Raw genomic sequence first — 16,440 nt, 5'->3', positions numbered from 1 at the left:
AAAGAACATAACTCTGATAATGTGCACTGTCCTTGAAGTTGATTGGTCCACACCCGAGACAGCTTTCCTTAGAGCCTAGTCTCCTTGTAAAAGGTGTCAGTTTTTTTGCCAGATAGAAGGGTAAAAAACCAATTATCATATTTTTACTGGCAAATGAGGTTCCCATAGTGTACAATGATTATGATTAGAGTAAAACGTAAAATATTGTCGTCCCGCAGGTCCGAGGAGTGGAAAATGGTCAGTGGGAGCGAGCGCCAACGGATGGGAATCACGGTGCGGAACGACGGGGAGTTCTGGTGAGTGACGGCCGCGTGCCCGCAGTGGTGGAGCTGCCGAGTATGCAGGGAGGGTCGCAATTGCACTGGGGTCCCACCATACCCGGCCGGGTACGGGTACCCGTTTGCGACCCTAGTGCGGCCGGGTACGGGTAGACGTTGAGTCACTGGTGAGTAACCGTTTGTCACTCATTTCCCAATGTCTTGTCTCTTCTCACAATTCAAGTTCCTAGAATCAACCCACCCGCGCCTGCAACATGGCTTCATCCCAGAGGTCGCAATCAGGTACCCGATACCCGTACCCTACCCGTACCCGGCCGGGTACGGGTAGGGTACGGGTACGGCCGGTTACGGGTACCCGTTTGCGACCCTGGTGCGGCCGGGTACGGGTAGACGTTGAGTCACTGGTGAGTAACTGTTTGTCACTCATTTCCCAACGTCTTGTCTCTTTTCACAATTCAAGTTCCTAGAATCAACCCACCCGCGCCTGCAACATGGCTTCATCCCAGAGGTCGCAATCAGATACCCGATACCCATACCCTACCCGTACGCGGCCGGGTACGGGTAGGGTACGGGTATGGCCGGGTACGGGTACCCGTTTGCGACCCTGGTGCGGCCGGGTACGGGTATGGGTAAGGAATCAAAACCCGTTTGCGACCTCTGGGTTCCACGGACCCGGCAGGGGGCCCCTGGTGGCACTCCGCCAATCTTTCCAACCACGCCAACGTCACCAAGCATAGGCTCTGAAGAATTGGCTCTAAAGAAAGCTGTCTCTTGTGTGGACCAATCAGTTTCAAAGACAGTGCATCGTCTACTACCAGAGCACGTTTTTTGTTGGCATGTTCACCACAAGTATATGTGGTTAACGCAGACATGGTTCCTTACAAAACGTTTCTGTTTCGTCTTTTAATATCTTAACACCTTTCGATTTAAAGCTTTCGTGACTGCAGGGATTCATCTTCTTGGTTCTTTCGGTAAAGTCGCGTAGAAGGGAAATAATAAAATAATAAAAAATAAAAGTTAATAAAATATAAATTTTCACGACGTTTCGGCCACAACACAAGCAGCCGTCCTCACACGAGACAATGTGGACGGCTGCTTTAGGATGACTGCTTGTGTTGTGGCCGAAACGTCGTGATAATTTTTATTGTATTAATTTTCATTTTTATTATTGTATTATGTCCCTAACACAACTGTTTTATTGCCAGAAATGGTAACACCTATTCTTGTATTTTGATACTGGCAAGGGAGGTCCCATAATGGCTCTCTCCCTTGTCTTTCAAAGCAGACTCACTTTCACCATCCTTGGAATCTAGCGTTTCCACATTGTCTCGCTTGCTTGCTGCTTGTGTTTAGGGTTGATCTTTCCCCCGCACCTCTGATGAGCACTGTTCACTGCGTACGGCGCGAAAATAAGTTCAGCATACATACGTACCACATACGTCCGAATCCTCATCTCCGTCGTCACCGCTGATGTATGTTCGTATGTCAGTAAGTTGATCTTCTTTTGCACCGTACGCAACCAACCGTGCTAATGTATGTACAGGGACTTCTGTAATTACAAACGAGTTATGTTCCAAAGGGCTGTTCGTAAGTCGATGTATTCGTAAGTCCAACTTTACTCCTACAAATTCCAAACATGTTGTACAGCGTGTACACTAAACACAGGGAATGGCTTTGAAAGTTGTATCATTCCCTGTAGATGTAGATGCCACTGGTTAAATTTCGATTTAAAGCTTTCGTGACTGCAGGGATTCATCTTCTTGGTTCTTTCGGTAAAGTCACGTAGAAGGGAAGTAATAAAAAAATAAAAATAAAACAATAAAATATTTTATTTAATTATGTTTTATTTTTATTATTTTATTATTTTATTACTTCCTTTCTACGTGACTTTACCGAAAGAACCAAGAAGATTCCACTGGTTCTTCACGTTCTGCAGATATAGATGCCACCGGTTCTTTATGTTTTGCAGATGTAGATGCGACGACCGCCATCTATTGCACGGCAGCTGAACTTACGACTCTCGGTTCGAACAGATAACTGGACATGCGGATAGGTTTGTTCATATCTCTGAAAGTTCGTAAGTAGAGGATTCCCTGTATATGTAGCAAACTGCGCTAATCGGAGGTACGGGATGATGACGATAGTGTGTGTGTAGGGGTGTTACGGGAGGAAAACAGACGGTTACACAGGGGTGTCCACATCCACGTCCGCAATCGGTTACCACCCTGGGGGGGCTGTGGGGGGATGCTGTGATCCCACACAGCCCCGCCCCTCGGTGGCAAGTTGGTATAAAAGGCGGAGAGAGCCAGAGAGCTCGAGGCAGATGTTGGAACGGGTCAAGATGAAGAACCAGTGAAGATCGAAGGCCAGCTAGCTAGTCCCCGGAACTCCTCTGGTCGCTGTTCTTCTAAGGGGCCGGCCAGAGCAAGCCAGCGGTGCGACTAGCCAGGGCCGCGAAGGTCGACGTCCTTCTGAGGGCCGACTTCGTGTGGCTGGTGGTCGGGATCTGTGCCTAGCCTGGGCCAGATCAGGTCGTCTCCTTGAGAGGACGGGTGGCAGCTAGTCTGGGGAGTGTTTACTGTTCATAAACAGGTGAAGAGGCCGCTACCTCTTCAGTTACACGCTGTACCTACGTAAGAGTTAATAAACGGGTGTTGCCTCTGGTTCCACCGTCCCTGTCGTCACTACACACATGTTGAACTTCTTTAGCACCGTACGTAGCCAACCGTGCTAACGGGAGGTGTGGATGGGTGCCGCCACCCCCCCCCCACCCCCGCAGGATGTCGCTAACCGACTGGTGTAATAACTTTACGGATGCGGTGGTGTGTCGCCTGGTGAACACGGCGCTGCTGAGCGTGCGCAAGACGTGGGAGGAGGTGCGCTCGTTTGGAGAGTGGGTGCCGTCGCCAGATCCACGGCGCAACCGCGCCGGGGGCTGCAGCAACTACGACACGTACCTGCAGAACCCGCAGGTCCCTGGCGCTCACGCGCTCACACATGCACAACAACAACAACCGCCATTGGCATTACCTGTCAATCAGTGCCCTACCTTGTTACTCACCAAATGAGACCTTATTGAATTTCGATTTAAAGCTTTCGTGACTGCACGGATTCATCTTCTTGGTTCTTTCGGTCAAGTCACGTAGAAGGGAAGTAATAAAATAATAAAAATAAAACATAATAAAATAAAATTCTTATTTTATTTAATGATGTTTTTACCGAAAGAACCAAGAAGATGAGACCTTATTGGTCACCCCGTGCCCATTAGTAATCTCAAAGTTCATCCTACAAAGTCCGATCACAAGGGAGAAACACAAACACATAGACAAAACATTGTTTTTGCCCGTATTGAAACGGTTGTATGCCGCATGGACATGAAAACAAAAAAAATATTCTACAAGAATATAGAGTAAACCGTATGGGTTGACACGGTATGCATTCGCCACCAGGTGGCGGTTTGTGCCAGGCCACGTGAAGTGTCAAATGCCCGCTGGCAGGAGGTCACGGGACAGACCCAGGTGCCGTGACCCCCTTCTCCCCTCACGCGTGTGTCCTCTCTCTCTCTCACAGTACATGTTCCAAGTCCAGAAGGACAAGGACGAGATCCTCATCTCCTTGCAGCAGCAGGACCGGGACCCCAGTCAAGCCTTGACTAGGCCCAGAAAAGTCTCCATCGGATTCCTCATCTACAAGGTGCAGACTGCGTCGATACCCACCCCCCCACCCCTCCCCGGGTCAACATAAAACCAAAAAATATTATCTTAAATCTGATTGGTTGTTCATGGCAGGTTTGCATTGGTTGCTGTTGCTATTGTTGAAGAAGCCACATCGGGGTGCACGTGTTTAGTCCGACTTCCTGGATAGTGACACTCAGTTCCTGGATCTTTTCCTGTTGCCTCCCGCTGCTGACCAGAGGTCGCAAACGGGTTTTGATTCCTTACCCGTACCCGGCCGCACCAGGGTCGCAAACGGGTACCCGTACCCTACCTGATACCCGGCCGGGTACGGGTAGCCGGATATCGGGTAGGGTACGGGTATCGGGAACCCGATTGCGACCTCTGGAATGAAGCCATGTTGCAGGCGCGGGTGGGTTGATTCTAGGAACTTGAATTGTGAAAAGAGACAAGACGTTGGGAAATGAGTGACAAACGGTGACTCACCAGTGACTCACGGCCTTCTCACTCATTGGTTGGGGTGAGTCACGTGCGGCTACCCGTACCCGGCCACACCAGGGACGCAAACAACTACCCGTACCCGGCGGCTGGGTAGCCGGGTATTGGGTAGGGTACGGCTATCGGGTACCCGATTGCGACCTCTGACCCCCGGCCGCTGACCCCTGCTGGCGTGCAGGTGGAGGAGAACCGAAGGTACCGCCTGCACAGAGCCCCCGAGCGTGTCGCCGTCTCCAACTACATCAACGCGCTCAATGTCTTCCTGCGGCTGGAGCTGGCGTGCGGCCGCTACGTCCTCATCCCCTCCACGTACCGCCCCGGCATCCCCAGGCGCTTCCTGCTGAGGCTCTACTCCGACGTGGCGTCGAATTTCCGGTCCGTGCTGCTCCCACGCGTTCGCGTAGCCCCCCACAGTCTGACGCCTTACCGCAGCAGCCAACCAGAACCACGCTCCAAACCTGTCTAACCCCTAGCCACACCAGCCAACCAGACCCACGTTCCACACCTGTCTCTAACCCCTAACCACACCAGCCAACCAGACCCACGTTCCACACCTGTCTCTAACCCCTAACCATACCAGGCAACAAGACCCACACTCCACACCTAACCCTCACCCCTAACCACACCAGCCAACCAGACCCACGCTCCACACCTAGCCCTCACCCCTAAACCACACCAGTCAACCAGACCCACGCTCCACACCTAACCCTCACCCCTAACCACACCAGCCAACCAGAACCACACTCCACACCTAACCCTCACCCCTAGCCACACCAGCCAACCAGAACCACGCTCCACACCTAACCCTCACCCCTAACCACACCAGCCAACCAGAACCACACTCCACACCTAACCCTCACCCCTAACCACACCAGCCAACCAGAACCACACTCCACACCTAACCCTCACCCCTAGCCACACCAGCCAACCAGAACCACGCTCCACACCTAACCCTCACCCCTAACCACACCAGCCAACCAGAACCACACTCCACACCTAACCCTCACCCCTAAACCACACCAGTCAACCAGACCCACGCTCCACACCTTACCCTCACCCCTAACCACACCAGCCAACCAGAACCACACTCCACACCTAACCCTCACCCCTAGCCACACCAGCCAACCAGAACCACGCTCCACACCTCGCCCTCACCCCTAAACCACACCAGCCAACCAGAACCACGCTCCACACCTAACCCTCACCCCTAACCACACCAGCCAACCAGAACCACGCTCCACACCTAACCCTCACCCCTAACCACACCAGCCAACCAGAACCACGCTCCAAACCTGTCTAACCCCGAACCACACCAGCCAACCAGACCCACACTCCACACCTAACCCTCACCCCTAACCACACTAGCCAACCAGACCCACACTCCACACCTAGCTCTAACCCCTAGCCAGACCCTCTCTCTCTTTACGTGGTTGTCACAGCATTGATTGTTCCCCGGGTTCCTCCGGTTTTTTGCCCCCCCCCCTCCACGTTTAGAAACAACACGCGCTTAGATTATTTGGCTGCTCCTATGAATCATCACACGTGATGATGATGACGTCGACGGCGATGATGATGATGCTCAGCCACTTTCATGAGCTATCACGTCTGAAACAAGAGCTCATTGCTCGGTGGGCTTTAGCCGATAAATAAAATAGTTTAGTTTAAACACCGGCCGCTTAGCTGTGAGCGGAGACGGGCCGTTATCAGGGGGAGCCGTTGGTGGTGGAGGTTGACTTAGTAGCCGGGGTGGTTGGATGAGTAGATCGTTGCTGCTGCTGTAATTGTTGTTGCTGGTGGTGGTGGTGGTTGTGGTGGTGGCTGCAGTAGCACCAGTTGACCCGCGGCTTGCTGTGAGTGGAGTCACGGCCCCTGAGAGCCGGGCCGTCGTCGGTGGAGGATGACCTGGTAGCCGAGGTTGTTGGATGAGCAGCTGTTGGCGGAGTAGATCATTGCTGCTGCTGCTGTTGTTGTTGCTGTTGTTGCTGCTGGCGGCGGTGGTGGTGGTCATCGCGGTGGTTTGTAGCAGCACCGGTTCGCCTGCGGGTCGCTGCGAGCATCCGCACGTACGTAGAACTTCTTTCCCGCCGTACGTAAGCCAGCCGCGCTAAATCGGAGGCGCGGCCGCTGCTGCTGCTGAGAGAGCCGTGCCGGGTTTTTTGTCGCCGTCGGTGGCGGCGCAGGGAGCTGACCAAGGACAGTCCGCTCGAGTCGTGCTGGGTCGTGTTCCATCGGCCCCCGGTGAGGGTGGTCACCGTTCACCTTCGCGCTGCCAAGGTCCCCGGCAAGACAGGTGTTGTCTCCCCCCACCCACCCACCCACCCTCTCTACGGCCCCCATCACACCGCGTGGCACTCGCCGCACCGCGGAACGAACCACACTCAACTGTCTTCTTGGTTCTTTCGGTAAAGTCACGTAGAATGGAAATAATAATAAAAATAAAACATAAAAAAATAATTCTCACGACGTTTCGGCCACAACGCAAGCAGCCGTCGAGAAGACAGACCTGTTCTCAGACCTGTTCTCCACCTGAGGACGGCTGCTTGCGTTGTGGCCGAAACGTCGTGAGAATTATTTTATTATGGTTTATTATTTTATTATTTCCATTCTACGTGACTTTACCGAAAGAACCAAGAAGATGAATCCCTGCAGTTACGAAAGCTTTAAATCCACACTCAACTGCCCCGTCACTCCGCCACGTGGCCTAACAGAATCAGAACACGTTCCTTCGGAGTGGGCAGGAAGGAACTTGGTTGGACAGCGCATTCGTGCACGACAGACAAATATGCACGACAGACAGACAAATAATCCCTGGTGGGCAGTGTGGAACCTGTTGTTCCTACCTGTAATATTGTATTTATACTGGCAGCAGGAATCCGATGAGCCATGAAGCTCTTTTGTCACAGATGTCCATAGCTTTATTTTGGTGATTTCGAAAAGTTTTTTGGTTTAGCCATGTTTGTTTGTTGTAGTACAGAGTTATACTGATGGCCTTAATCTATGTTGTCTTGTGGTTGTTGTTGTTGTTGTTTGACTTGCATCCCACTGGGATTTTTGCACACAGCGTTGGTGTACGGTGTTTTTTTCTGCAATATTTTGCTGTCTTTTCTTGGATTTTCTGTTTGCACTCAGTCACATAGTCACTTTAAGATGTTTTCTTGTTCATGTTTTTGTTTCATGTTTTTGTTTGTTGCGGTTGCACCCGATTCAAGAGCCGAATGGCTCACAGGGCTACACCTAATAAATGAACTTGAAACTTGAAACAGTATGGGCACGGGGTCAGAACGTTACAATAACAAACGGTACAAAAACACGATAGCAGTGCAAAGTTCAAGAAAGGTAAACAAATCACCCAAACACACAAATACAACATTAAACCATCCCCATCCTTCCAGGCAAAGGCCACCCAGGTATTTACTTATTTTTCAGAAACGACCTGGCCACAAATGATAGCTCAACAAAGCGGCCCATTAATAATCATCTCAATGCGGTTACACATTTGAGGACTGGTAATGGTTCGTAAATGATTGGCGGTTGTATGTCCGCCTTGCCTTAAGAAATAAAGTTCGGTTTTTATAGTCACGGTTTTTTTTGGGTTAGGCCGCGTGCTTTGGGTTAGGGGCGCCACGGTGGCTAGATGTTAACTACCTCGCCTGGTATACAGAAGGTCGTGGGTTCGCTCCCGACCCTGACGCCTGCTGTATATTTGCAGTTTTCGTGTTTCTCTCCCTCTCTCTCCCCGTGGTCGCGTGGATTTTCCTCCGGGTCTTCCGGGTTTCCCCCTCCACATTTAGAATCGACATCACGCGTTTCGAGTATTTGGCTGCTATAATTTTCCAATTCAGTTGGCCTTATTACCAAGTAATATAAATACAACATATTTTAAATAGGTCATGAAGTGAGCTCGTATCAAGGGACGCCATATGCGGCTCGCACAGAGAGGTAGGGGGGAGGATTGAGATGAGATGCCAAATCAAATTAAACTATTTCATTTATTTTACTAGGTAAGGCCCAGTGAGTTATGTTCTGTAGCTCTTTTTCAGAAACGACCTGGCAATCACAAATGACGGCTCAACAAAGTGGCTTATCGTTGCGTGATAATGTATCGTAGCCAAATACTCTAAATGCGTGACATTGATTCTAAATGTGGAGGGAGATAAGTAATATTTTAAAATACTTTTTTTTAAACACGCTTTTATGAAATGTACTAGTAATGGCAGAACTCCACGACTCCAGGAAGTGGCCCCGAAGCTTGCTATAACGTAAGGGATCGTGGTCAATTACAGCCAACGTCAGTTGAGTGTGGACAATTAGACCCAAGCCGAAACATAACATATAAAAAAAGATCGTTTAAATTTGTTTTAATGATAGAATGTAGTATTGTCATCAGTATGTCATACGTATCACAAGTTTGCAGTCGATACCACATCGGGAAGTGGGTTAAAATTGAGTTATAAGATTTGAGGATATGACAACAGACAGAGTTGAGGATAGAACAGACAGAGCGAGTTAAATAAAAGTGTGAAAACAAGTATAACCCGTAAAAACAAAGTTTTATACTATAAATCCTTTATATGCGTGGCGGCTAGAGTCCTTTCGTCCTCTGGCTTGAGATGGCTGCCACCTATGGGTCACATGATTGCATGGTAGCATTAAGCAATTGGTAATTAAATATAATATTTTTGTCCTAAAAAGTGTAAAATTTTGGAAAAAAATTTTCACGAACATTAATTGTCACGCACAACGAGTCTGTCTGAAAAATGTCAGCTCGATTGGATCACGGGAAGTGGGTTAAAAAACGACCGAAAGATTTGCACGGTCGTAAGCGCGCAAGCAAGCAAGCAAGTGAACTTAATATAAAGGATTTAAAAAACGACCGAAAGATTTGCACGGTCCTAAGCAAGCAAGCGAACTTAATATAAAGGATTTTAAAAGGAGAACTGCTGAGGCAGGAGTTAGCTAGGCAAGAGCACAACGTGTTTCTCGAACTGAACGGGGTTCTCACAATTATATGTATGTGTGTGTGTGTTGAACTTCTTTCGCACCGTACGTAGCCAACCGCGCTCATCGGAGGCGCGGCCTTTTGCCACTGATCCTATTATTGCAGCTGGGGGGAACGGGACGGTGATGGCAGCAGGGAGTTGCAACGTCGAGCGGTGCCCGCAAAGACGCAGCCGATGGTAACGGCGATGACGCAAAGCTGCGTTGTTGGTCCCTGGAGCCAGCGGTGGAAATTCCACATTCCCATGACAGGCACAAACATTTTCTTATATGCTGCCAGCTGGGTGCTCTGACCTCTGACCGCATGTCACCAGCGCACCTCCCGGTCCCACCGAAGTTCAGAGTGCGCAACGTCTTGCCCAGGTATCAGCCCGTACGGAGTGATCATCTGCGAGGTCGTGCAGCCAGCGGTGGAAATTCCACATTCCCATGGCAGGGACCAAATGTTTTTTAATCCTTTATATTAAGTTCACTTGCTTGCTTGCTTGCCCGCTTACGACCGTGCAAATCTTTCGGTCGTTTTTTAACCCACTTCCCGTGATCCAATCGAGCTGACATTTTGCACACAGACTCGTTGTGCGTGACAATGTATTTTCGTGAAAAAAAATTCCAAAATTTTACACTTTTAGGAATTATTTTTTAAATATTTAATTACCAATTGCTTAATGGTGGCAGGCAATCATCTGACCCATAGGTGGCAGCCATCTCAAGCCAGAGGACGAGAGGACTCTAGCCGCCACGCATATAAAGGATTTATAGTGAAAAACTTTGTTTTTACGGGTTAATTTTTTTCCTAATGTAGCCACCTCGGTGCTCTGACCTCTGACCTCCCTGTCCCACTGAAGTTAAGAGCGCGACGTCTTGCCCAGGCATCAGCCCGTATGGAGTGATCATCTGCGAGGACGTGCGGGTGAAGTCTGACGTCTTCAAGGGCACGCAGGAGGCGGCCTTCAACACGAGGGCCATCTTCTACCAGCGCAGGCCAGACAAGCCCATCGTCATACAGGTGACTTGTACCTGTTATTATTTCATTGTCATTATTTGTATTATTCTATTGTCATCCAAGTGACTTGTACCTGTTATTATTTCATTGTCATTATCTGTATTATTACATTATCACCCAGGTGACTTGTACCTGTATTATTTCATTGTCATTATCTGTATTATTACATTGTCATTCAGGTGACTTGTACCTGTATTATTACATTGTCATTATCTGTATTCCATTGGAACCTCATTTGCCAGTAAAAATATGATAATTGGTTTTTTACCCTTCTATCTTCCAACAAAACTGACACCTTTTTTACAAGGAGTCATGTTTACATAGACCACAATACCTGCCGTCATAATGCAAACAAAAAACATAACTCTGATAATGTATGCACTGTCCTTGAAGTTGATTGGTCCACACCAGAGACAGCTTTCCTTAGAGCCTAGTCTCACATGGGTTGGACCAGATGACGCCAATGTGAGACTAGGCTCTAAGGAAAGCTGTCTCGGGTGCGGACCAATCAACTTCAAGGACAGTGCATACATTATCAAAGTTGTGTTTTTTGTTTGCATTATGACTGCAGGTATTGTGGTCTATGTAAACATGACTCCTTGTAAAAAAGGTGTCAGTTTTGTTGCCAGATAGAAGGGTAAAAAACCAATTATCATTATCTGTATTATTCCATCGTCATCCAAGTGACTTGTACCTGTATCATTCAATTTTGCAAGGCACCAAATGCACCAAGTACTTGCAAAACAAACACGCTCGGATAATACCGTATATGCGTTGCCTTTGAAACAAGACAATGCATAGGTCCCATAGCTATTTAAGTCCCGTCTTGAAAACACACCTTTTTAAAATGTCACGCTTTTATTTAACTCACTCTGTCTGTTGTTGTCGTCGTTGTTGTATCCTCAAATCTTGTAGCTCAATTTTAACCCACTTCCCAATGTGGTATCGACTGCAAACTTGATATACTTATGTCATACTGATGACAATACTATATTCTATCAAAAGAAATAAAAAAAAGTATTTTTAATATTCATTTTTACATGTTATGTTTCGGCTTGGGTCTAATTGTCCACGCTCAACTGACGTTGGCTGTAAATCACCACAGTCCACTTCCTGGAGTCGTGGAGTTCTGCCATTACTCGTACGGTACATTTCATTAAAGCGTGTTTAAAAAATAAAGTATTTTTTAATATTACTTATTTACCCTGGCCTCTACATCCCGATGGTGGTGGGCCATTGGAATCTACGGATGCAATACACCACTCACTTGGTAATTGTAAAGGATTACTATTTGTTAAAAGCCTCACTCGAGTCTCATGACTACTTGTTCAACAGGGTCCCGCCAAGTTTGTTTCTAGAATGGGGCGATGATCGGCATAGTATATTTGGCGCGATGCGGTGGCGAGATATGATCTCCCTCGCCTGATATGCAGGAGGTCTTGGGTTTGATCTCGATCCCGACCCTGACGCCTGCTGTATATTTGGAGTTTGCATCTCTTTCTCTCTCTTATCATCATCACGGTGGCTAGGAGATGTTAACTCCCTCGCCTGGTATGCAGGAGGTCGTGGGTTCGATCCAGACCCCCAACGCCTGTATATTTGGAGTTAGCGCGTGTCTCTCTCTCCCCGTGGTTGCATGGATTTGTCTCCGTGTCCTCTGGTTTTTCCCTCGACTTTTTATAAACATGCGTATTTGCCTGCTATAAATTTGCACGCGATGATGATAACCCACTTCGTTGAGCTATCATTTGTGTAACCATGTCGCTTATGAAAAAAAATAGTTGCATAGCTCAGTGGGCCTTACCTGGTGAAATAAAAATTGTTTATCGTTTTTTGTTACGAACAGTTTTATATCGCGCTGTAATTCCCCGGGTCCCTCTTGACATTGAGACTCTTGTCCTGGTCACTTCGAGTTCTCACCAGAGGTCGCAACCTCCTGTATACCAGGCGAGATAGTTAACATCTCCTAGCCGCCGCAGCGCAATTTGTACGCGGGTCCCCCATGGAACTGTCCCGGCGACTCGGAGCGTCCTTTACTTCCCACCTCATCTTCATCCTCCCTCCATCCCTCCATCACCCCCCCCCCCACCGCACTCCGCTCGAGCCGCATTCTCTCTGCGCAGAGACGTCGGTGGCGATCGCACGGCCTTCCTTGACACCAAGCCAGAGGTAGCAACCGGGTACCCGATACCCGTACCCTACCCGATACCCGGCTACCCGTACCCGGCAGGGTACGGGTACCCGTTTGCGACCCTGGTGCGGCCGGGTACGGGTACGGGTAGGCCGTGAGTCACTGGTGAGTAACCGTTTGTCACTCATTTCGGGTAGGGTACGGGTACGGGTAGAGTACCCATTTGCGACCCTGGTGTGGCCGGGTACGGGTACGGGTAAGGAATCAAAACCCGTTTGCGACCTCTGATTCTCACCCCCGTTAGAGGTGGGGGTGGGTGGCGGGGGGGCTATCGCGGTGAATCGATGTTTTATTATTCCGCAAGCCTCTAAAGGTGGCCCTGACTGCCGGACCCTCTCGTCGTCTCCTCCGGCCAGGTGTGGTCAAGCCACTGGCTCAAGGACGAGCTTCTTGGCGAGGTGGGGCTGCCGGAACTGAACCAGGCCGAAGACGAGCACACGCTGCAGCTGGAGACGCGGGAGGGCGGCGGTGGCGGCGGTGGCGGCGGCACCATCATGGTGCACGTGCGGTGCAGCGACGACATCACGGCGCTCTGAGCCCGGGACCACGAACCCACGAACCCCCTTCCCCCCTCCCCTCCCACCTCAACTCGCGCACCGCCAACCCCCGAGAGATCTTCCAAATTTGCTCATGAGCAAGGAGCAGCACGGATAAGAGGCAATTGGATCTGTGGGTAATTGGGATGGCGTGGACATTGAGGCTGTACCGTCACTTGTGACGAGCAAGGCGTCCATTGGCCAAGATTGGCTTATTGCGCCCCCTGATGGCCACTTTCGGAAAAGGCAGTCTGCAAATATGGCTGTGGGTCAGTGTTGAGACTGTGTCAGTGTTGAGGCTGGCAGTGTTGGGGCTGTGTGTCAGTGTTGAGAGTGTGGGTCAGTGTTGAGTCTCTGTGTGTCAGTGTTGAGGCTGTGGGTCAGTGTTGAAACTGCGTTAATCAGTATCGCCATCGAGTGTGTAGGCGGTGTAACTGCACCACGACGGGTTCCGGACGCTGGGCTACGAAGGACAGTGGTGGAGCGTGGTGGCTGAACATCTGTGCCAAAGAGCTTCATAGCTCATCGGATTCGTCCAGTATGAAATAAAGACGATGAGTGGGTTCGTGCTGAGGCTGATCAAATTCCTCGCTTTGCATCTGTCAAGTCAAAGTATGAAAAGCAAGAATATGTTTGACCATTTCTGGCAATAAAAGTACGCGTTCGCCTTTTGGCGTTCTCTGGTCTGACTCTGGTGAGACTGGGCCATCAAGAAGGCTGTCTTTGGTGTAGGCCAATCAGCAGAGGTGGGACAAAGTCATTGTTATGCAAGTCCAAGTCGAGTCGCAAGTCATCAAATTCATGACTCGAGTCTGACTCGAGTCCAAGTCACATGACTCGAGTCCACATCTCATAGGTGGGACAAAGTCATTGTTATGCAAGTCCAAGTCGAGTCGCAAGTCATCAAATTCATGACTCGAGTCTGACTCGAGTCCAAGTCACATGACTCGAGTCCACACCTCTGCCAATCAGTTTCAAAGACAATGCCGTATGTTATCAGAGCATGTTTGTGTTTGCATGTTTACCACAGTTACGGGTGGTTAATGCGAACTTGTTTCCCGGCAAAATGAATCTATTTGTTGTTTTAACATCTTAACACCTCCTGTTTTATTGCCAGAAAGGGTAAAACACATTCTTATTTTTCATACTTTGATACCGGCAAAAAACGTATTCCATGATGTAAGTCAAGTTTATTTTGTATGACCGGGTGAGAAATCAAGAGACCATGAGTTTCAGTTGCAAGGGTGACCTAGGGATCAAATAAATGACCAACCATAAAAACAAGTTGAACACGGTAGAGCGATGAAGCAAATAGGAATCAATTCAAAAACAACAACTCGGTCACGTGGTGAAATCAAAAGCATTTCACCACAAAGGTACAAGATCGGTGTTTATGGAATCGGCTTGGGCAGATGCATATCTCAGACCGATCGTAGCGCGATCACCGAATGAATGCACAGAAATGTTGGACAGAAATCGGTGTGCGTCTCGTATGCGTGTGCGAAAGAGGCAGGGATACACGTAATCTGTGCGGCGTGGCGTGAGCATGTTAACGTATGAAAAATAACACTGGTCAACACACTTCTTCTGGCATAAGGTATTCCAACGGTTTTAAGGTAATTTTGGGGTGCCGATTTCAAATCTTGCATCAGTTTTTGTCGTGTCAAATATTGCATTTTCAATAAAAACTGCAGAAGAAAAATATTAAATAAATGTGGATATCTACATAAAATGATATAATAAACACACTATCCTAAAAATACAACACCATATTTTAACACTAAAGCAGTCACTGACTCGCAACAACTTAAGTGACAGAGTTAATTTCGGGTAAATCAATGAAAATGGGGTATGCCGATAGCATAAAATGAGATGTGATAGAGCAAATCTGAGATCAGATTTGGAATCAGCACCCTGAAATTAGTCTAGAACAGATGCAAAAGTCCAGGTCAGAAAAAAAATGTCTTTTTTTTGATGACCAGTGCTTGGCCTCTCTGGCAATAAACCACGATGTTCAAAAGCCAAATAGAAACCTTTTGCAAGGAATTAAATCTGCATTAACCACACGTACATGCGGTGAACGTGCAAACAACACGTTCAGATAATGAGAAATGCGTTGTCTTTGAAACTGATTGGCCTACACCATAGACAGCCTTCGTCGATTTCAAAAAGGCAATGCATGTATCATACTCTTTGTTTCTTTCGGTAAAGTCACGTAGGTGAAAATAAAAAATGAGAATAAAAATAAAGAATAAAATAGAAATAACTAAATCTATTTTATTCTTTCTTTTTATTCTTATTTTATATTTAATTTTTTCACCTACGTGACTTTACCGAGTATGAGTCCTTGCAGTCACGAAAACCCCAAATCTAGAATTAATTAATGTATTATCAGAACACGTTTGTTTGCATATTATTCACAAGTACGCGTGGTCAATGCAGTTCTTGATTCCTTGCAAAAAGGTTTCTATTTGGTGTTTAAACATCTTTACACCCCCTGTTTTGTTTCCGAAATGGTCCCATGATGTGAACGTGTTGAGAGGCTGAGTGGAGTTCTTTAGGACAACATTACTACAAACCCCTTTGCACTTCCCCCATCCGTAATACTGTACCGATGTTATATACATAAAGCTGCGTGGTGTCACTAAATCGTTACTTTCGCTTTAATATATAAATACATATATTTTTTACACGCTAAGAATGCTTCAAGCTTACGTTGGGCAGCCTGCGATATACAGCTTGGGTGTTTTAAGTAAAAAATTAAAAATGTTACGTCTGATTATTTGTTGATTTATTGAGTTGCGTTTCCTTTCGACTGGCTCCAATATCTCGATTTTAAAAAGTGCCGGTCACGCGACCACGCCGCTGGGGCGAGATGTTAACTCCCTCGCCTGGTATACAGGTGGTCGTGGGTTCGATCCCGACCCTGACGCCTGCTGTGTATCTGGAGTTTGCGTGTCTCTCTCAGTGGTGAGATGTTAACAATCTCTCCTGGTATACAGATGGTCGTGGGTTCGATCCCGACCCTGATGCCTGCTGTATATTGGAGTTTGCGTGTCTCTCTTTGTGGTGAGATGTTAACAACCTCGCCTGGTATACAGATGGTCGTGGGTTCGATCCCGACCCTGACGCCTGCTGTGTATCTGGAGTTTGCGTGTCTCTCTAAGTGGTGAGATGTTAACAACCTCGCCTGGTATACAGGTGGTCGTGGGTTCGATCCCGACCCTGACGCCTGCTGTGTATCTGGAGTTTGCGTGTCTCT

General features: G+C 48.2%; 1 protein-coding gene across 3 annotated transcripts in view; it reads left to right on the top strand.

The window, feature by feature from the left end:
* Window positions 1–15,988, top strand: part of LOC144948900 (calpain-5-like) — a 44,737-nt gene extending 28,749 nt beyond the window's left edge. For all 3 annotated transcript variants that reach the window (XM_078878611.1, XM_078878612.1, XM_078878610.1), the window contains 7 exons: window positions 219–296; window positions 3,058–3,250; window positions 3,849–3,971; window positions 4,629–4,825; window positions 6,631–6,740; window positions 10,318–10,454; window positions 12,999–15,988. In XM_078878611.1, the coding sequence (XP_078734737.1) occupies window positions 219–296; window positions 3,058–3,250; window positions 3,849–3,971; window positions 4,629–4,825; window positions 6,631–6,740; window positions 10,318–10,454; window positions 12,999–13,178 (1,018 nt within the window). In that variant the 3' untranslated portion in view covers window positions 13,179–15,988. The remainder of the gene's footprint in view (window positions 1–218; window positions 297–3,057; window positions 3,251–3,848; window positions 3,972–4,628; window positions 4,826–6,630; window positions 6,741–10,317; window positions 10,455–12,998) is intronic.
* Window positions 15,989–16,440: the final 452 nt, after the last annotated feature.

The sequence above is a fragment of the Lampetra fluviatilis genome, chromosome 51, assembly GCF_964198595.1.
Source record: "Lampetra fluviatilis chromosome 51, kcLamFluv1.1, whole genome shotgun sequence".
NCBI lineage: Eukaryota > Metazoa > Chordata > Hyperoartia > Petromyzontiformes > Petromyzontidae > Lampetra > Lampetra fluviatilis.
The sequence above is the reverse complement of the archived record's forward strand: the minus strand, read 5'-3'. Positions and strand labels throughout refer to the sequence as shown.